This window comes from Rosa rugosa, chromosome 2 (assembly GCF_958449725.1).
Source record: "Rosa rugosa chromosome 2, drRosRugo1.1, whole genome shotgun sequence".
NCBI classification, from domain to species: domain Eukaryota; kingdom Viridiplantae; phylum Streptophyta; class Magnoliopsida; order Rosales; family Rosaceae; genus Rosa; species Rosa rugosa.
The window spans coordinates 60,839,578-60,860,095 of record NC_084821.1 but is presented as its reverse complement, the minus strand read 5'-3'; the positions used below and the strand labels follow the sequence as shown (position 1 = coordinate 60,860,095).

The 20,518-nt window shown below is 45.1% G+C and overlaps 1 protein-coding gene and 1 long non-coding RNA gene across 2 annotated transcripts; one reads left to right on the top strand and one right to left on the bottom strand.

Moving 5' to 3' along the window:
* The first annotated feature begins 4,861 nt into the window (after positions 1-4,861).
* Positions 4,862-7,091, top strand: LOC133731201 (uncharacterized). The gene is made up of 8 exons (XM_062158631.1): positions 4,862-5,140; positions 5,241-5,435; positions 5,564-5,671; positions 5,737-5,853; positions 5,957-6,427; positions 6,503-6,625; positions 6,732-6,990; positions 7,054-7,091. The coding sequence occupies exons 1-8, from the start codon at positions 4,862-4,864 to the stop codon at positions 7,089-7,091; spliced, it is 1,590 nt and encodes a 529-aa protein (XP_062014615.1).
* Positions 7,092-8,025: 934 nt separating this feature from the next.
* On the bottom strand, positions 8,026-20,518 carry LOC133734641 (uncharacterized). The gene is made up of 4 exons (XR_009858438.1): positions 20,441-20,518; positions 9,385-9,452; positions 8,347-8,448; positions 8,026-8,209 (listed from the first exon to the last, which is right to left on the bottom strand). It is a non-coding gene; the product is annotated as an uncharacterized LOC133734641 (long non-coding RNA).

The following is a 20,518-nucleotide window of genomic DNA, read 5'->3' as shown; positions in this document are numbered from 1 at the left end:
ATGAGGAAATAGTTCCTCGTAAAAGGCGGACTTTTAGTGAGGAAACCATACTTTTGTCGCCCTTGAATTTGGCGGGTTTTACATAATTTTCCGCCAAACAAATAACGACGAAATTCTTATTTCCTCCCTAATTGCTTCTTTTGACGAGGAAATAGTTCCTCGTAAAAGACGGACTTTTAGTGAGGAAACCATACTTTTGTCACCCTTGAATTTGGCGCGTTTTACATAATTTTCCACCAAACAAATAACGACGAAATTCTTATTTCCTCCCTAATTGCTTCTTTTGACGAGGAAATAGTTCCTCGTAAAAGACAGACTTTTAGTGAGGAAACCATACTTTTGTCGCCCTTGAATTTGGCGGGTTTTACATAATTTTCCGCCAAACAAATAACGACGAAATTCTTATTTCCTCCCTAATTGCTTCTTTTGACGAGGAAATAGTTCCTCGTAAAAGACAGACTTTTAGTGAGGAAACCATACTTTTGTCGCCCTTGAATTTGGCGGGTTTTACATAATTTTCCGCCAAACAAATAACGACGAAATTCTTATTTCCTCCCTAATTGCTTCTTTTGACGAGCAAATAGTTCCTCGTAAAAGACAGACTTTTAGTGAGGAAACCATACTTTTATCACCCTTGAATTTGGCGGGTTTTACATAATTTTCCGCCAAACAAATAACGACGAAATTCTTATTTCCTCCCTAATTGCTTCTTTTGACGAGCAAATAGTTCCTCGTAAAAGACAGACTTTTAGTGAGGAAACCATACTTTTGTCACCCTTGAATTTGGCGGGTTTTACATAATTTTCCGTCAAACAAATAACGACGAAATCCTAATTTCCTCCCTAATTGCTTCTTTTGACGAGGAAATAGTTCCTAGTAAAACACGTACTTTTAGCGAGGAAACCATAGTTTTGTCACCATTGAATCTGGCGGGTTTTACATAATTTTCCGCCAAAGTAATAACGACGAAATCATTATTTCCTCATTGAATATTATTTTCGCAATGAAAACATTCCTCACCCAAGTTTCATATTTCCTCGCTAATAACATGATGATTTAGAAGACCAAATTATGGTCACCTTTAGTGATGAACTAAAATATTCATCGTACAAAGTGGTGTATAGTGAGGAAAATATGTTTCTCACAGAAAACCTAATGACATTTAGTGAGGAATCGAAATATTCCTCGTAAAAAGTGACATTTACTGAGGAAAATAAATTCCTCGCAAAAAACTTAGTCGCTACACTTAGTGGCGTAAGGGTATATTACGGGAGTAATGGGAGTACTTTAGCCTGGGACGCTCACTCGTATGGCTATCGTCTTCCCCTACTCACTTTACTATTTTTGACTAGCGGGGCTAGTTCGATTTCTGTTTAACCAACGGGGCTGGTCCTACTTTCTTGAGTACCGGAGTTTCAATCTTTTCTTTTAGTTTGTGACTAGCGGGGCTAGTCGGTTTTTCTTGTACAGAACTTCTCTTGTTTTGTTGTCCTCAAACATTGCATGCATCGGGAGTTTTTAGAGAAATAAATGGGGAAAGTATTAAATTCCTTTTGTTAAAATTTGTTTATTTTTGTCCACTCACGCTAACGTGTTTTTCAATACTTTTCCCCTGGGCCCTTCGGTTTCAAATGCCCAGTTTACAGTATTGCTGCTCGGCGTTCAGGAGTGAGCCATAGTGACCGCATCCGCTTCCGTCATCACATTTCGTAGGTTACCTGTTTAACCTACTGTACTCTATGTTAATTTACGTTCCTAGATTTGCTCTGATTACTATGGGATTTGTGACCCAGACTTGTAATGAATTATATTTGAGGTCTACGACCTAACTTTGTGAATTGTAGTATCCTAAATCTTGGAGTTTCTTAGACTTGAAGTACTTGATACACTATTATTATTTTTGAGTTTGGGTTGGTTGAATGATGGGAGCAGGGTGGCTCCAGAAGTATGTGGTTGGATTATTAGAAGTGAAATTTGTTTTCCGCAGGTTTTTGGGTTGTCCCTTTTTAAGGGAGGTTATGCCGAAATTTTTGGTAAACCTTCTTTAAAAGTGGGTCCCGCAGGGCCACTTCGGATTCCAGGTGGAATCCGGGGCGGGTCTTGTCACTTTCTTTGTTAGTTTAGTGTATTTTCTCGTTATTTACGTTGTTTACTTGTTTTATAGGTATTTGGAGCAAAGAAGGAGAAAAGAAGTAGAAGAGGGACTAAAAGGCAAAATCGGCAAATCTGCCTGTGCAGATCAGTCAACTTTGACAGATCACTGAGACCAGCTCAGAACGATTCAGAGGATTATCTTTATATTCATGGAAAGCTTCGGATGTCTAGTTTCCAGGTCTTTTTACGGCTTGTCGATATCATTTTTCTAGAGGAAGTTATGGCCGATTTAGTACAAGAAAGTCAGGCTGCGCGTGAATCTGAGGTTGGACGGGAATTTATGTTTCGAGGCCCAAATCACACCAAGAAGCCCGAAGACGAGTTTCTGCTTCATATTCCGACTTATGATGGACAATTGGCATGATGTGAATGGTTGGAATAAGTCATCAAGTTCAAGAGCCAATAGGAAAACTTCACCTAAGCACGTGAACCCTAATTCTTTTAGGTTTTGGATTTCCTACACAACAAGAAAGATGAAGGCAACCTCTAAGCATATAAAAGGGGATCAATCTGCAGCAGCTCCTGTGCAGTGCAAGTGAGGGAATCAAATATTTTTTATTTTCTTTTAACAAATTACTGTGGAGTGGATAAAAATTAGGGCCCAGCATAGGTACTTTACCTGAAAAGCCAAGAGCTCTCTTTCTAGCAAAGAAACTCCGGAAGAGAAGAGAGCTAGCTAGAGTAAATAGATGCAGAAAACTTTTGGAAAGAGAAAGGCACTTGAAAAAAGAACTGAAGTCTTGCTTTGACCTTATTTCCATTAACAACTTATACAAGCATTCCTCAACTAAGTGTAAAGGTCCCATATTTGTCTATAAACAATAGTAAAGTCAAACCTTCAAACATTTCCAGAATCCAGATTGTAACGAACTTTGGAACTACAGAATTCTAGTAAGGCTAAATTAGTTCTTGTGCACGGTCTTCATTATTTTGAAGGTTTTATTCTATTTCATTGCTTGCTAATTGTTACAACTTATAGGTAGTTAGGATTTGTTTGCCTTGCTACCGTCACTGCATCTAGTGGATGTTCTGTAATCTGTATATTGATCGACTTGCATTGCCAATTGGTGTTCCCCACATTATGCTTTAGTTTACCTTTGGCAAATGTTCTGATTCTGCTTTTCTTGTGTGTAATTAATTAATAATGTTTTTGTTCTGACTTTATTATTGTCTTTTGTGGCTCTTTGTCTGTTGATTCCAGTCTAATTTCAGAACAAGTATTAGAAAGTGAAAAACAAGTGAACTCCATGAAATGTGGTTCTGCAATTACCTTTCATTTGTTTTCTCTTTCAACTGAAAAATACTTGTGCTGATGAAAGAGAAGAAGATGGTAAACTTCGGCATCCAGCGGACTCTCCTTCATGGAAGCTTGTAGACCACATGTGGCCAGATTTTGGGGATGACCATAGAAACCTTCGATTGGCAATTTCAGCAGATGGAATAAATCCTCATGGTTCTCTTATGGTCACCTATAACCTACCACTGTGGTTGTGTATGAAAAGAAAATTTATTATGCTAACAATGTTAATATCTGGTCCTAAACAGCCCGGTAATGACATTGATGTCTATTTGGCACCATTAGTAGAAGATTTAAAAACTTTGTGGGATGTTGGTGTTAAGGCATATGATGCATATAGACAAGAGAGCTTTATGTTAAAGGCTATTTTGCTATGGACAATAAATGACTTCCCTGCATATGGGAATTTGTGTGGTTGTAGTGTCAAGGGATATAAAGCATGTCCAATTTGCAGTGATAATACACATTCTGAATGGCTAAAGTTTGGTAATAAGATTTCATTTGCTGGCCATAGAAAATATCTGCCGAGTGATCATGTTTTCAGGAAACAAAAGACCTCATTTAATGGTCAACAAGAGTTTGGAACAGTTCCACATCCTTTAAGCGGGGAGGAAATTCTTGAAAGAGTCAAAGGGATTGAATCATCATGGGGGAAGAAGCTGTTGAATTCCAAAAGACCAAAGGTCAAAGTTCAACTTGGAAAAAGAAAGGCCAGCGATGAAGTTAATGTTTCCAAAAAAAAAGTGGTCAATGATCAGCTTACCACTTGCTGGAAAAAAAAAATCAATATTCTTTGATCTACCGTATTGGAGTTCATTGCATGTTAGACTACAATAGCTTCACGCGAGTTATGTTTAAATGTGATTGGGTTGCAAACAGTAAGAAAGGGATAAAAGTAGAGGATTTTGGATTCACCTTAGTTGACCTTAGTAAGATTGGGCACAAGTCTGATTCTTTTGTTTTAGCTGATCTTGTGCAAAAAGTATTTTACATTGAAGATCCAGCAGACTCAAGGTGGTCAGTTGTATTGCAAGCACCTCAATTGGACTGGTTAAATGAAGATGAGCTAGGAGATACTACACTTGATCATCAATCTTTTCCCCATGCACTGCCATCTGTTAATACATTCGATATAATGACTGAGAATGATGCAGTTTATGTGAGAAATGATTGTGAAGGCACATGGGTCGAAGAGCATATAATTGACTAACTTCTACTTTAGATAATTAACGGATTCATGATGTTGTTGTTGGCATGATGCTAGTTCTGATCTTATTTGCTTCATGTTAGTTCATTTGCTTGACGTTTAGTACTGATGTGTTTTTGTGTTATATTGACTTGCTGAACTGTTTTGTATTGATGTGGTTTTGCTGATCTGTTTTTGTTTTTGATTTTTTCAGGTGTTAAGATATGGATTCAGAAGAAAAAAATCATGCCACTGAAGATGACTTGCCATCTGACGAGAAGAAGAGAAGAGGTCCAACTCTCATGTCTGATATTATTCATGGTAGGTGTAAGGGGGCTCGAATGGAAGTGACATATAACAAAAAGGGGCAACCAATTGGTCTTGGAGGGAAGAGGCTAGCTACTTTTATTGGGGTAATGGCTCGAACTACTATCCCAATCACATATGAGACTTGGCCAGCAGTGAAGAATTCACTTAAAGAAATGATATGGAGCATGGTTCAGGTATGTGCAGCATTAGTAAAAAAATTTCCTTGTAATTTTTGTTTGTACCTTGAATAAATTTTGATAATGAGTCAATACTTGTCTTCTTGCATATTTCCAGAAATCATTCATTGTGGATCCAAGAAGCAAGAAAGATGTCTTGAGTAGTGCAAGAAGGAAATGGAAATCATTCAAGAGCACTTTAACTACAAAATATATATTGAAGTATAAAGATCGGCGACCTGAAGAATATGAGTTTATTACTCAACCTGAGTGGGAAGCTTTTGTGAAGTCTCGATTAACTCCGGAATTTTTGGTAGGCCACATCTTTTGTTTAACATTAGCTTTAAGTGTCCTCTTTCTATTACTTAATTTTTTGTACTGATGAGTCATTGTTAGGCATTTAAACTGTTAAAATCTCAAGCTTTTGGTTTGTGTTAATAGGAAATTCATGAGGACCACTCAAAGAGACTAGCTTTGCATGAGTATGATCATCGAATGTCTAGGAAAGGCTATGCTAATTTGGAAGAGAAACTAGTAAGCAGATTTTTGGTATGAATATGTTGATGTACACTTATGCATGTGGATATGATCTAATTACATGTTTATGTATACAGAAAATGGAGTTAGGGACTGAAGCCGATATTGATAGAGCCATCTTATGGAAGAAAGGGCGTGTCTATAAAGATGGTAACTATTTGAGTGAGACAACCAAACAACGTGTTGAGAAAATTGTGAGTTGAGATTTATCAGACTTAATCACCTTAAATATTACGTTTACATGGTTACATCATTTTAGATAGTTAAGTATTCATTGGTGTTTCTAATCTGTCTTAGGATGCTTTAACGAAAGATGTGAGGGAGGGAATTGTGTCCGCTGTTAGTAGAAACGACATTTTGACTCAAGCTTTGGAGACACCTGAGCAATCGGGCAGTGTAAGAGGTGCTGGACAATTTGTTACACATAAGGTGTACTTTAATACATCTAGATATAAGCCTGCAACCAAGACACAATTGTTGGAACAGCAGTTGGAATTGATAAAAAACCAGATCAACATGTTTACTTTATTATTGGATCCCGAGAAGTTGGATCCAGTTAAACTAAACATGATGCGAGACATGTTCAGATCTAATAATGGATCTGAAAAAGCTAGTTGCTCCGTCGACAAGGAGAAAAATAAGTCTTCTAAGGAGGAGGTATCTAAGGTGGCATCGGAGAAAGAAAATGAGAAAAAAGCTACTGCCAAAAAGGTTCAAAAAATGGATGATACTCCACCTCCAATTGACAGCAGTAGAGAGAGCAAGAAGGTACATAAATTCTTATAATTTATTTATCTTTTTCTCATTTGTATCTTCTTGACATTTTTTATATTTTCATGGAAGGCAAAACAATTGTATAAAGGGGGACTGATGATGAGGCAGAGAGGAGCATTGGAAGATGACAATGTGATAACTTCAACAGAGAAAGCATATATTCCTATTGAGACAACAAATGTTGTAAAAAAGGTATGTAACTTTGTGACCTGTGCATTCTTCTACTTGTATTATTCATTATAAGTATCTTTGGTATGTTGTTCACTATAAGCTTATGATTTCAATTCAATTATTTAAGGGGAAAAAATGCAAGCTAGTAGTAGACACCAAAGATAACATTGTTGCAATGGGAACTGTAATAATGTTGGATGGGCCGATACATGGAGTGCCACTAGGAGCAGAAAATATACGTATCTCAGTTGATGTGCCCATCAAGGAAGATGCTAAACTCCCCATCCCAAATGTGTCAGCTGAAATTTTTACAGTAAAGCAAGCTACCGGTACTCATGCCGCTTGGCCTCGACATCATGTTTTAATGTCACATGAAGAGGTATATAGTAAGTTGATTATAATTCCATCATAGAAGTTAAATATGGTATTTACATGGTATTTTAATTCAGATTTAGAACTCAATGAGCACTTGGAAGTATTCGAGTAAAGCACCATGCAGACAACACTACAACCAAAATGCTAATTTGCGAGGAACAAATTTGTCGCTGAAAACTGAGATATCCTCGCCGTAGTGTTTTCGCGAGGAAAATATTTTGGTCACCCGTTCCTCGCGGTAGGGTGGTCAAGAAAAGTTTCCGCGAGAAAAATACTATTTTCTCGCCAATCCCTTTTCGCGATGAATATATTTTTTTCTCGCCGTTATTCTTTAGCTACAATTTTTTTCCTCGCCTAAACTCATACTTTTTTCTCACTAAAAAATTTGGAAGACCAGAAAATAGTCGTTAAATATATTTCCCGATAAAATAAATTTCATCACTAAAGTATTATTTCCTCGCTAATGATATGTAAATAATTTAGAAATTATAAATAATAAAAAATTTGAAAAAACATTTTCATCGTTGTAGGTATCTTTTGCCAAGGAAGTCTTTCCTCACTATAAGCAATCTTTAATGAGGAAATTTATTTTCTTCCTTATATGTATCTTGTACGAGAGAAAACTATTCCTCGCCAAAGGTACTCAATGACGAGGAAATTTATATTTGTTGATGTAGGTTATATGGTATATTCCTCGCCAAAGGTACTGAATGACGAGGAACTTTACATTTGTCGATATAGGTTATAAGGTTTATAAGCGAGGAAATTTACTTTTGTCGTTGTAGGTTGTATTTGCTATAGCGAAGAAATTTTCTTTTGTCGTTGTAAGTTGTATAGTCTATAGCGAGGAAATTTATCTTTTGTCATTGTAGGTTGTATAGTCTATAGCGAGGAAATTTACTTTTGTCGTTGTAGGTTGTATAGTCTATAGCGAGAAAATTTATTTTCATCGCGATAAATATTATATTCTATAGCGAGGAAATTTATTTTTTGTCGTTGTAAGTTGTATAACCTATAGCGATGAAATTTACTTTCATCGTCGTACATATTATAATCTTTAACGAGAAAATTTATTTTTGTCGTCATAAGTTGTGTATTGTATAGCGATGAAATTTATTTTCGTCGTTATACATTCTATAGCCTATAGCGAGGAATTGAGTCCATCTTCTACAGAATTTTCGCATGGCTGATCAGTCGTTTGCACACGAGAGCATTTACTCATTGCATTACCTGTTATTACACACACATGTTAAATTAATCAATATGAGTCAAATAAATAAGTTAAATCTAACTTTCTGTAAATATTGTTGTAGCAAAACAAAAATTGAAGTTTCAGACCAAAAAAAAAACAAAAATTGAAGAATTACCTGAAGTAGAACTGGATCCATTTGGGCATGGCTGATCAGTAGTTTGCACACGAGAGCGTTTACTCGGTGCATTACCTATTGTTATACACCGAAGCCTTCTCTCTGTCCAACCAAAAAAGATCAGAGAACAGAACATAAAGTTGGAAAAAAAAAATTATAGCCTAACTCTCTTGTTCTGTGAGTGGAAATTTCAATTCAGTTAAGTAATTAACGTACTACTTTGTTATACTTGACTCTTATAATATCTTTTACTTTAACTGGGTTACTTGGCAATTAGATTTAGCCTAAGATTGTAGTGGAGGCAAGCACTTTGTTTTCGTTGGTTTTTGTAACCTATATTTTGAATGAAGTTCTATTTTTTATTTCAGTCAGAACTTAAATCAAACAGTTGGTATGCATAGTTTACTAACCCAGAAAATGAAACAAGACCACAGAAGACCAAATTCCCATGGAAGAGTCTACAATTTTTCAGAACATATATAACTAACATTTAGATATCAGCTCAATGACTTACAAGGGCATAAAATAATCACAAAGGAAGGCTCACAACCAAAAAAACCATACAGATTTAGATCACAACATCCCTCTTACTGCACATTAATTCTAGATTTTCAATGATGACCGCCCAAGAACAAACAATTGACATCATCATATCTCATCCAACATTAAAATTATTCAATCCCTGCAACTCTACCTTCATTCGATTATAAAGTTAGATATATCAGTCATGTGTTAAGAGTCAATTTCAACCCAATTATTATACCCTCTGTGTTGAACTTGGGATTACATAATCCACCACGAAAAGAATCAAATCAACTAATTATGAAACTAACCCGAAGACACCTCAATCCAAGGAACCAAGTATAAGCAATTCACTCGAAACACTTACAAATAACTAGCAATCGACCCGTTATGTAATTGATTTGTTATTGCACATAAGCAAGTAAGCCACAGATTCCAGTATATGCAAGTTGAAATGAATTTGGGGAATTCGAAATAGAAACGGATAGAAGAAGAAGAAGAGGAAGAATGGCTTACATATTTGGCAGCACATACCCAATTAACTTCCAAATTCCATTCGATCCCAATTCGATCGAACTTTTGTTCTGTTTTTGCAAATAGGACCTTGTGGGGGTGGTCAACGAATTTGACCCTGCAATCAAGGCAATTAAAGAGAAGTAATGACAATAGTAAATGCAACGGTTAATGTAGCTGTAAATGCGACGATAAATGCGACATTCAGTATGACAATCATGGCCGCCAATAAGTGACGGTTATTGCAGGAGTAAATACGGCCTTAATGGTGGCGTGCCGCTCAAGTCACTACGGCTTGCTGTGCAAGTTTACTTGCAGCCCACGCCGAGGTACACCTATAAATAGGCTGCTCGACATCAAGGTAATGCATCGAATTCCAATTCACTCTACTCCACTACTAAGAAACGTACTGACTTAGGCATCGGAGAGTTTTCTGCAGGTACCCCCCCTCCTCCTCGAGCCGACGGTCAAACTTCGAGTCAACGCTCGAGGGAAGCTTCTCGATTGTTCCCGGTCAGCTCCCGCGCCAGTCCGCATTCATTGGTGAGTCAAACTCCTCTATGGAATTTTTCGACACCAACAAGTGGCGCCGTCTGTGGGAATCAACAAGGGTCGATGACGAGACGCCAACATCGAGGTCGACACTAAGGTTATTGCGAAACACGTCGCCGACGTCGAGGTTGGGGTCTACGTCGAGGTTAGCGCCGACGTCGAGGTCGACGCCAAGGATATTGAAAAAGACGTCACCGACGTCGAGGTTGACACCGACGTCGAGGTTGGCGCCGAAATTCATCTCAAGTAATGGAGAAGGTACGATAATATGGTGACTTCGTTTTGATCTAAAGATGGCACAACTCGTAAAACTCAGGTAAGAAAAATAAAAGAGTTTAAGTGATTTTTGCGCGTGTTGATATCTCATTCGAGAGACTATTGAAATTATGTATTTTGTATTTCTTACGTGAATAATATCACTGGGACTGGTTCCTCGAGTAGGACAGTCCTATTAATATGTATGACTGGTTCCTCGAGTAGGACAGTTGCATTCAATTTGTAGAAACTGGTTCCTCGAGTAGGACAGTTGATTTGATTCGTAGGAGCTGGTTCCTCGAGCAGGACAGTTGCCTAAATGGTTCGGAACTGGTTCCTCGAGTAGGACAGTTGATTTGATTCGCAGGAGCTGGTTCCTCGAGCAGGACAGTTGCCTTAATGGTTCGAAACTGGTTCCTCGAGTAGGACAGTTACGTTTGATTCATAGGAGCTGGTTCCTCGAGTAGGACAGTTGCCTTAATGGTTCGACACTGGTTCCTCGAGTAGGACAGTAACAGTTGATTTATAGGAGCTGGTTCCTTGAGTAGGACAGTTACCTTAATGCTTCGGGTAGGATGACGTGCCTCACCCTCGCTGCAGGCGGGGGTGGGATGAAGGACCACACCCTCGCTGCAGGCGGGGGTGGGATGGCGTGCCTCACCCCTCGCCGAGGGCGGGGGTGGGATGATGGACCACACCCTCGCTGCGGGCGGGGGTGGGATGGCGTGCCTCGCCCCTCGCCGAGGGCGGGGGTGGGATGATGGACCACACCCTCGCTGCAGGCGGGGGTGGGATGGCGTGCCTCGCCCCTCGCCGAGGGCGGGGGTGGGATGATGGACCACACCCTCGCTGCAGGCGGGGGTGGAATGGCGTGCCTCGCCCCTCGCCGAGGGCGGGGGTGGGATGATGGACCACACCCTCGCTGCAGGCGGGGGTGGGATGGCGTGCCTCGCCCCTCGCCGAGGGCGGGGGTGGGATGATGGACCACACCCTCGCTACAGGCGAGGGTGGGATGGCGTGCCTCGCCCCTCGCCGAGGGTGGGGGTGGGATGATGGACCACACCCTCGCTGCAGGCGGGGGTGGGATGGCGTGACGAATTTTAATCATGCAGGATATAGGGTGTGTAACCATTGCGTGGCGGATAGACTCACCATCACGGTTTGGTTTCCCTTATTCTATTGTTTTGCACAGCTCCATGCCTCGAATATTTTACTCTCGTTTTGTTTTTCTTTCTGAGCGTCTGCGAGCACAGACAAGAAAAACAAAGGGGCAACTAAGGGAATGGAATACAAGGGGGCACATAGGAGAGCCGACGACGTGGCACCCTCGTCGAGGTACCCTTGTCGAAATGGATGCCTACGCCGATGACGTGGCACCCTCGTCGAAATCTGATTGCCGATGACGTGGCACCTTTGTCAAAATGGATGCCTACGCCGACGACGTGGCACCCTCGTCGAAATCCTATTGCCGACGACGTGGCACCCTCTTCAAAATGGACGCTGACGTCGTGGCACCCTCGTCGAGGTACCTTTGCTGATTGCCGACGACGTGGCACCCTCGTCGAGCCACCCTCGTCGAGGTACCCTTGCCGATTGCCGACGACGTGGCACCCTCGTCGAGGTACCTTTGCTGATTGCCGACGACGTGGCACCCTCGTTGAGCCACCCTCGTCGAGGTACCCTTGCCGATTGCCGACGACGTGGCACCCTCTTCGAGGTACCTTTGCTGATTGCCGACGACGTGGCACCCTCGTTGAGGTACCTTTGCTGATTGCCGACGACGTGGCACCCTCGTCGAGCCACCCTCGTCGAGGTACCCTTGCCGATTGCCGACGACGTGGCACCCTCGTCGAGGTACCCTTGCTGATTGCCGACGACGTGGCACCCTCGTCGAGGTACCTTTGCTGATTGCCGACGACGTGGCACCCTCGTCGAGCCCTTGCTGATTGCCAACGACGTGGCACCCTCGTCGAGGTACCTTTGCTGATCGTCGATGACGTGGCACCCTCGTCGAAATAGACGTCGATCTCGAAATGGACGTCGACGTCGAGGCTCCCTTGTCGAGAGGGACGCCGACGCCGACGACGAAACGCCGACATCGAGACGCCCTCGTCGAAATGGACGACGACGTCGAGGCACCCTTGTCGAAGCCGACGTCGAGGCGCCCTCGTCGAAATAGGACGCCGACGTCGAGGAACCCTTGTCGAAGTTGACGTCGAGGCGCCCTCGTCGAAATGGACGCCGACGTCGAGGCACCCTCGTCGAAATGGACACCGATGTCGAAGCACCCTTTTCGAAGTGGACACCTACGCCGACGTCGAGACGCCCTTGCCTTCAGTAAAATAGACACCTGCGCCGACGTCGAGGTCGACGCCAAGGATATTGAAAAAGACATCACCGACGTCGAGGTTGACACCGGCGTCGAGGTTAGCACCGAGGTTATTGCGAAAGAAGTCATCGACATCGAGGTTGGCGCCGACGTCGAGGTTGATACCGAGGCCGAGGTTAGCACCGAGGTTATTGCGAAAGAAGTCATCGACGTCGAGGTTGGCGCCGACGTCGAGGTTGACACTGAGATTATTGAGAAAAACGTCACCGACGTCGAGGTTGGCGCCGACGTCAAGGTTGATACCGACGTGGAGGTTAGCGCCGAGGTTATTGAGAGCGACATCATCGACGTCGAGGCTGGCATAGTAGTTATTGAGAAGGATGTCACTGACGTCGAGGTTGGTGTCGAGATTATTGAGGAAAAATCACCACCGTCGAGGTTGACGCCGCAAACATTAAAGAAGATGTCATCGACGCCTACGCCGATGTCGACGTCATGGTCATTGTGAAGGAGACGTCATGACGTCGAGGCCGACGTCGCAGAATGTTAGGTGACTAAGAAAGGAAAAGAGGAAGAGTTTCGCAGTAGGGTACCTCAGGCTCGGAGTCTAGTTTGAGCTGCGCTGGGGGCACGGCTTAGGAACAAGGTAGCTCAGCGGGGGCACCGAGCGCAGGTGAGACTAGAAACTAGGCTTCGGCGTTGTGGGCGAGGCACCGTAGATGCCACAAGCAGACAAGTCCGCGACGCGAAGACCCGATACTAGAATGGCTGCAAGACAAAGGCAGATTTGAGTCCTGATTTGGGCACGTCGGCATCGGCGTCGTCGACGAGATGAGATGCCGACTCTAAACAAGGAACGAGGATCTTCTTATACAGGCATCTACATTTTCAAACACGAGGAAGGCCTAGATGAAATTCAAAGAGGGGTGCCCAAAGAGAAGTATAAAGATGTGGAGCCCATAGAGAAATTTGAGCTTTGGAAATTTTCTCTTGGGATGAATTCCCAAGGAGAAAATTTGGGGGCATTGTAGGGGTGGTCAATAAATTTGACCCTGCAATCAAGACAATTAAAGAGAAGTAATGACAATAGTAAATGCAACGGTTAATGTAGCTGTAAATGCGACGATAAATGCGACATTCAGTATGACAATCATGGCCGCCAATAAGTGACGGTTATTGCAGGAGTAAATACGGCCTTAATGGTGGCGTGCCGCTCAAGTTACCACAACTTGCTGTGCAAGTTTACTTGCAGTCTACGCCGAAATACATCTATAAATAGGCGGCTCGACGTCGAGGTAAAGCATCGAATTCCAATTCACTCTACTCCACTACTAAGAAACGTACTGACTTAGGCATCGGAGAGTTTTCTGCAGGTACCCCCCCTTGTCCTCGAGCCGACGGCCAAACTCCAGGTCAACGCTCCAAGGAAGCTTCTCGATTGTTCCCGGTCAGCTCTCGCTCCAGTCCGCATTAATTGGTGAGTCAAACTCCTCAACGGAATTTTTCTGCACCAACAAGTGGCGCCGTCTGTGGGAAGCACTTTTCCCTAAAAAGTGATGGAGGGAGCTGCGCCATTGGAAATCTCATTTCCGTCACTAAGGACTGGGAGTGATGGAATACAAGCCCGAAGTAATAAAAGTTTGGACGTACCCCGATCCTAATCCAAGATCCAAACTTGCCTCTGATTAACGAGTTGTAAAGGCTGCGGATGAGACAAGGCTAGCGATGGTGCTTGCCAAACCAACAGATTAATAAGCACGGGCGCCGGCGGCGCCACCGATAAAGGCTTAAGCAGACCTCACGCTGAGGGGGCAAGCGACACACTTATTGGATGAATAAGAAGAGCCAGTACAGACCAATCCTCGAGGGCTCTAAGGAAGCATGTGCTGAGGAAAGTGATCGATGAGCGTAACCAGGCCGGCCCTCGAGGGCTCGCAGCTGAAATCTAGAGGCACATCGGTGAGTCTTTATACAAAGTAGCAAATGGGCATCAACCCAGGTAACACCGATCAGCATTTAGCAAATACTCCTGTAATTTTCGTTTACAATTCATGTCGAAATGCGATTAAGGGCAATGGACAAAGTGACAGAATTATTGCTCGATTAGCAAGGGCGACCTCATGGACTACACCCTCGCCGGCGGCGAGGGTGGGATAGCGTGCCTCACCCTCGCTGCATGCGGGGGTGAGATGATGGACCACACCCTCGCCGGCGGCGAGGGTGGGATGGCGTGCCTCACCCCTCGCCAAGGGCGGGGGTGGGATGATGGACCACACCCTCGCTACAGGCGAGGGTGGGATGGCGTGCCTCACCCCTCGCCGAGGGTGGGGGTGGGATGATGGACCACACCCTCGCTACAGGCGGGGGTGGGATGGCGTGCCTCACCCCTCGCCGAGGGCGGGGGTGGGATGATGGACCACACCCTCGCTACAGGCGAGGGTGGGATGGCGTGCCTCACCCCTCGCCGAGGGCGGGGGTGGGATGATGGACTACACCCTCGCTACAGGCGGGGGTGGGATGGCGTGCCTCACCCCTCGCCGAGGGCGGGGGTGGGATGATGGACCACACCCTCGCTACAGGCGGGGGTGGGATGGCGTGCCTCACCCCTCGCCGAGGGCGGGGGTGGGATGATGGACCACACCCTCGCCGGCGGCGAGGGTGGGATGGCGTGCCTCACCCCTTGCCGTGGGCAGGGGTGGGATGATGGACCACACCTTCGCCGGTGGCGGGGGTGGGATGGCGTGCCTCACCCCTCGCTGTGGGCGGGGGTGGGATGATGGACCACACCCTCGCTGCAGGCGGGGGTGGGATGGCGTGCCTCACCCTCCTTGCGGGCGGGGGTGGGTATGAACTGGTTCCTCGAGCAGGACAGTCGTGTTGATTCATAGGAGCTGGTTCCTCGAGCAGGACAGCTGCCTTGTTGCTTCAAAACTGGTTCCTCGAGCAGGACAGTTGTGTCGAGTCGTAGGAGCTGGTTCCTCGAGCAGGACAGCTTCCGTATTGCTTCGAAACTGGTTCCTCGAGCAGGACAGTTGTGTTGATTCATAGGAGCTGGTTCCTCGAGCAGGACAGCTGCCTTGTTGCTTCCAAACTGGTTCCTCGAGCAGGACAGTTGTGTTGATTCATAGGAGCTGGTTCCTCGAGCAGGACAGCTTCCGTATTGCTTCGAAACTGGTTCCTCGAGCAGGACAGTTGTGTTGATTCATAGGAGCTGGTTCCTCGAGCAGGACAGCTGCCTTGTTGCTTCAAAACTGGTTCCTCGAGCAGGACAGTTGTGTTGATTCATAGGAGCTGGTTCCTCGAGCAGGACAGCTGCCTTGTTGCTTCAAAACTGGTTCCTCGAGCAGGACAGTTGTCTTAATGGTTACGAATTGGTTCCTCGAGTAGGACAGTTGCTTTGATACGAAGGACCTGGTTCCTCGAGTAGGACAGTTGCCCTAATGCTTCAGGACTGGTTCCTCGAGTAGGATAGTTACAGTAATGCTCCAAGCGGGACGGCGTGCCTCACCCTACTACGAGATTGATAGAGGATGTCAACTCCTCAGAGCCTGGGGGCACTCCCATAAGCTATCGCCAGCTGGTAACCCAGGTTTGGTTTCCAATTCTCCAGTACATTGCGTTTTGTTTTGTTTTTCTCCCTGAGCGACTGCGCGCACAGAGAAGAAAAACAAGGGGGCATGTTGGGAATGTAAAAACAGTGCTCGAAGAGGAGAACTCTCGAGGAGGCAAGTTTTTCTCAAGAGGAAAACCTCTTAGGAAGCAAGTCTTTTCTTAAAACGAAAAACTCTCAATAAAGCAAAGGCTCGTGGAGATGAGTTTCTCTCGAGGAGGTGAATTCTCGAAGAGACAAAAAAGTGAACAGGTAAGCTCTCGAGCGAGCAATCGAGCAAAGCACTCAAGGTAAGTAGAGTGAACAGGCAAGCTCTCGAGGGAGCAATCAAGCAAAGCACTCAAGGTTAGTACATGTGATTGGTAGTTTAAGGCATGTTGGTAAATACTTGAGGAGGCGGATAAGCGAGGGAACGATAGTGTCAATCGTTCAAAGACGATTGAAGAGAAAAGTACTCAATAATGAAGAAGGCATGTCAAAAGAAACGTATTACTGTTTTATTAAGGCTCATTACAAATATCAGTAGTTGGGACAATCCCGAAGGAGGAATCCAACAAGGGTAAGAGCAACAAGACTACGAGAAAGAAAGATGAGGAACTCAGAATGCGGAACAAAGGAGCAAATGAAAGCAACACTTGTCCTTTCAGACATTCATTTAGATCGAGGGGTAGAGGACATTTCCTCACCCCCATGGTCATGGCCCTCCGAAGCGCTGGATGCTGGTGAGGGGACGTCCCCAGGAAACATGCCTCGAATGGGAGAGTAGCACATAGGGGCAAATCCGTAGTAACGGTCGAATTCGTCGGGGCCAACATAGCACCTGTCCTCCTCTCTGGTCAAGGCTTGATTCCACCCCAGCCGAAAATTTTTGGCTGATACGCGCTTCATCTGAGCAGCCCCTCTCTCGAACTCTTCCTCCTTGCTCCGAGTTACTAAGTCCAAGTCGGCTTTCAATGTCGATATCTGACGATCTTTGTCCTCGAGGAGGTGACTTAGGTCCACCATTGTTTTCATCTGTTCGTTAAGCTCCTCTTCCTGGGATTTGAGTTGGCGACTCGCCTCGTCCAATTGTTGTTGTTGCTTCAACTGGAAGGCGTCGAGGCTGCGCAGGAAATGGTGAGACGCCATGAGGGCCTGTACAGGAAGGAAAGAACTAAATGAATAGAGCAAAAATCATTTGCGTCAAGGAGAAAGTAATGGGAAAAAGGAAAAAGTACTCACATCTAGCTGAGAAGCGCACATGTCATTGTAAAGCTCCGTAGGACTCATAGGAAGCAGTTCTGAATTGGGGCTCAGTGATGCAAAGGCACTGGCTACCGCTGACGCGGCCGGACCATTGGCAAACAAGGATTCTCCTGCCAGAACATAGGAGTTGTCGCGTTTCTTGAAACTTAATTCTAGGACTTTGGGTGGAGGAGGAGGCATCATGACCGACTGGGTCGCCGAGGACGCAGGGGCGCTTCGAGGGGACGGATGAGAGATGGTAGCTAGCACGGGTGGCGGAGTAAGATGAACCCTCTGCAGCGGAGAATGCAACGAAATGTCTCGAACCGGTTCCACTCGAGAGGAATGGGATGGGCCATTGCCAGCTACGAGATCTCCGACCTTACGTTTTCTCACCTTCCGAGGAGGAGGAACCGATTGAGGTAGCTCCCTTACCGAACAAGACGAAACTCCTTCATCCGAAACGTTATCCTGGGACCCTCCTTCCTCTACTTCAAGGCTTTCTCCTGCTTCATCCCCCTCGACAGTGACCACAGCGGAACAAGGAACTATTAAACGAAAGGTGTCCTTGACTTCGAGATACTCAGCAAATAGTGATTCGCACTCGTCGGATATGTAGAAATTGTCCTCAATCTGTACAACATGAAGCGCTAGTTCCTTCCCAGAGAGCGCATGGTCGATATATTCTTGGTAGCGGCCAAATAAAGCTGATGGGCGGTTGGATGCGGCCTCGAGAAGATTCTCACGAGTTATAAACTGAGAAGGAAACCACTTTCTTTGCACAAGGTGATTTTCTAACCACGCAATACGGCTGGGGGGAAGATTGACCTTGGCTTGAGAGAGTTTGTAAGCTGCGATTGAAACAAAAAAACAAGTGAAAGTTTATCGGCAGGCACCGTAGAGGGAATTAAGTACGGGGAGAAAACGGTAAAGATACGTACCAAGGTCGTCTGCGAACGCTCTCGGGGGCAAAAGATCTAGCTCAGGGGAGCGCCATCCACCAGTGATCAACAAGGCCCTGGATTTCCATCCTCGATAGTTATTGGATAAACCCCCGAACACCTTCATCTTCGGATATGGAGTAAAGTTAAAATATCTGAGTTTACCAATCCTGGCACAATTGTACAGATAAAGAAAATCTGAAAGTCCTAAGGAAACCCCCCACTTCCAACCCATGATTAAAAATGCAGATAGAAGAAGATAAGCATGCGGATTAAGTTGAAGTGGGTGCAAACCAAGTACGGCCCACATGAGTTGGAAGACGGGGTGTACGGGAAACCTGATAAATCTCAGGTGCTGAGGAGATAAAATCAAGGTACCAACGGGCAAGTTTTTGCCAGTGTAAATATCGGCGTCCGCAGGAACAGGCAAGAGCTTAACAGATTTCGGTATGGAGTACTCCTCGATGTACTTTTCGATGTCGCGATCCGTCGGTTTCCAAGGCACGGACTCCTCAACTCTTTCTGGAGTTTTCTTTTGGATTTTTGCTGAATCAGTGTGCTTGATGCGAACCATGGGTGCGGGAGGCAGAAACTACGAAGAACAAAAAGGTAGTTAATGTTCCTACGCATAAACGTGCAAAAGAAGGGAAATATATGTATCATATATCATAAGATAAAATCAAATAAAATGAAATAAAAGAAATAAAAAGGAAGAAACAGAAGACAAAGAAAAGAGAAGTACCAGGTCGGGTTCGAGCTAGGGGGCACGGACAGGTGAGGGAGGCTGACCGGCGGGGGAGTCGCCGGCGAAACTCAGGAGCACCGACCAGGGCCTGGGGCGACGTGGGTCTGCTGCACCAAGGATGGGTCGTGCACTGCTAGGGCCGTGGCCGGATCGTGCGGTGCTAGGGCCGTGGCCGGATCGCGCGGGGCTGGAGGCCGGGCAAAGTGGTGCTAAGACCCGACTGCGGGCTGGAACGGCAGCACGGCGACGAGGCTGGGCCGCACAGGTCTGGGGCCGATCGGGGTGTAGGCGAGCCGAGATCGAGCAGCTGGGGTCAAGAGTAGGCGTCGCCGGCGAAGTCGAAGATGGTGTGAGGAACCAACTGAAATTGGGATCTTCTTTATAGGGGTAATGCAGCGATAAATCATGGTATGATCAAAGGAGAATCCAGAGATTCTCGCAGCAACAAGGAGTCGGAAAATCCGGCCGGAATCATGCCGGATCCGGGTCGGAAGGAGGCCGGCTTGGGCCGCGGCGGAAATGGAGGCAAAACAGGGTCGGGGACCTATCCGGGTCGGGATGAACTCAGGCCTGGGGGTGGGGTAATCGGGTCGGGTCTGACCCGTTTCAAAAAAAAAAAAAAAAAAAAAAAAAAAAGGAAAAAAGAAGAAAACGAAAATTGGGCCTGGGTCGAGCTAGGTGTGACTTGACATAGGCTTAGAGGTTGGGCTCGTGAAATCTGAGGCCTTCTTTGGAGATGGTTTTCACAATGGGTGTCCAAGGGAGAAGCATGGGTGTCCAGAGAGAAGTCCAGATTTTGGGAAATTTCCTCTTTGGACAAATGTCCAAAGAGAAAATTTGGGGGCATTGTGGGGGTGGTCAACGAATTTGACCCTGCAATCAAGGCAATTAAAGAGAAGTAATGACAATAGTAAATGCAACGGTTAATGTAGCTGTAAATGCGACGATAAATGCGACATTCAGTATGACAATCATGGCCGCCAATAAGTGACGGTTATTGCAGGAGTAAATACGGCCTTAATGGTGGCGTGCCGCTCAAGTCACTACGGCTTGCTGTGCAAGTTTACTTGCAGCCCACGCCGAGGTACACCTATAAATAGGCTGCTCGACATCAAGGTAATGCATCGAATTCCAATTCACTCTACTCCACTACTAAGAAACGTACTGACTTAGGCATCGGAGAGTTTTCTGCAGGTACCCCCCCTCCTCCTCGAGCCGACGGTCAAACTTCGAGTCAACGCTCGAGGGAAGCTTCTCGATTGTTCCCGGTCAGCTCCCGCGCCAGTCCGCATTCATTGGTGAGTCAAACTCCTCTACGGAATTTTTCGACACCAACAGACCTTCGTTAATCAAACAATACAATAATTGTGTACAAGGAGGAAAAAAGATGAATCTAGTCTTACCTATAGAGATGAGAGCTTCAATTCAAAGATGGGAGATGCAGAGAGGGAGGCTGCACCGTGAGAGATAGAGAAGTAAAG

Bases quoted from the DNA above. Each gene is read 5' to 3' on its own strand.
- LOC133731201 (XM_062158631.1), top strand. From the start codon at position 4,862: ATGGATTCAGAAGAAAAAAATCATGCCACTGAAGATGACTTGCCATCT. The intron at 5,436-5,563 runs GTAGGCCACATC...TTGTGTTAATAG, and splicing joins GATTAACTCCGGAATTTTTG to GAAATTCATGAGGACCACTC. The intron at 5,672-5,736 runs GTATGAATATGT...TTATGTATACAG, and splicing joins AACTAGTAAGCAGATTTTTG to AAAATGGAGTTAGGGACTGA.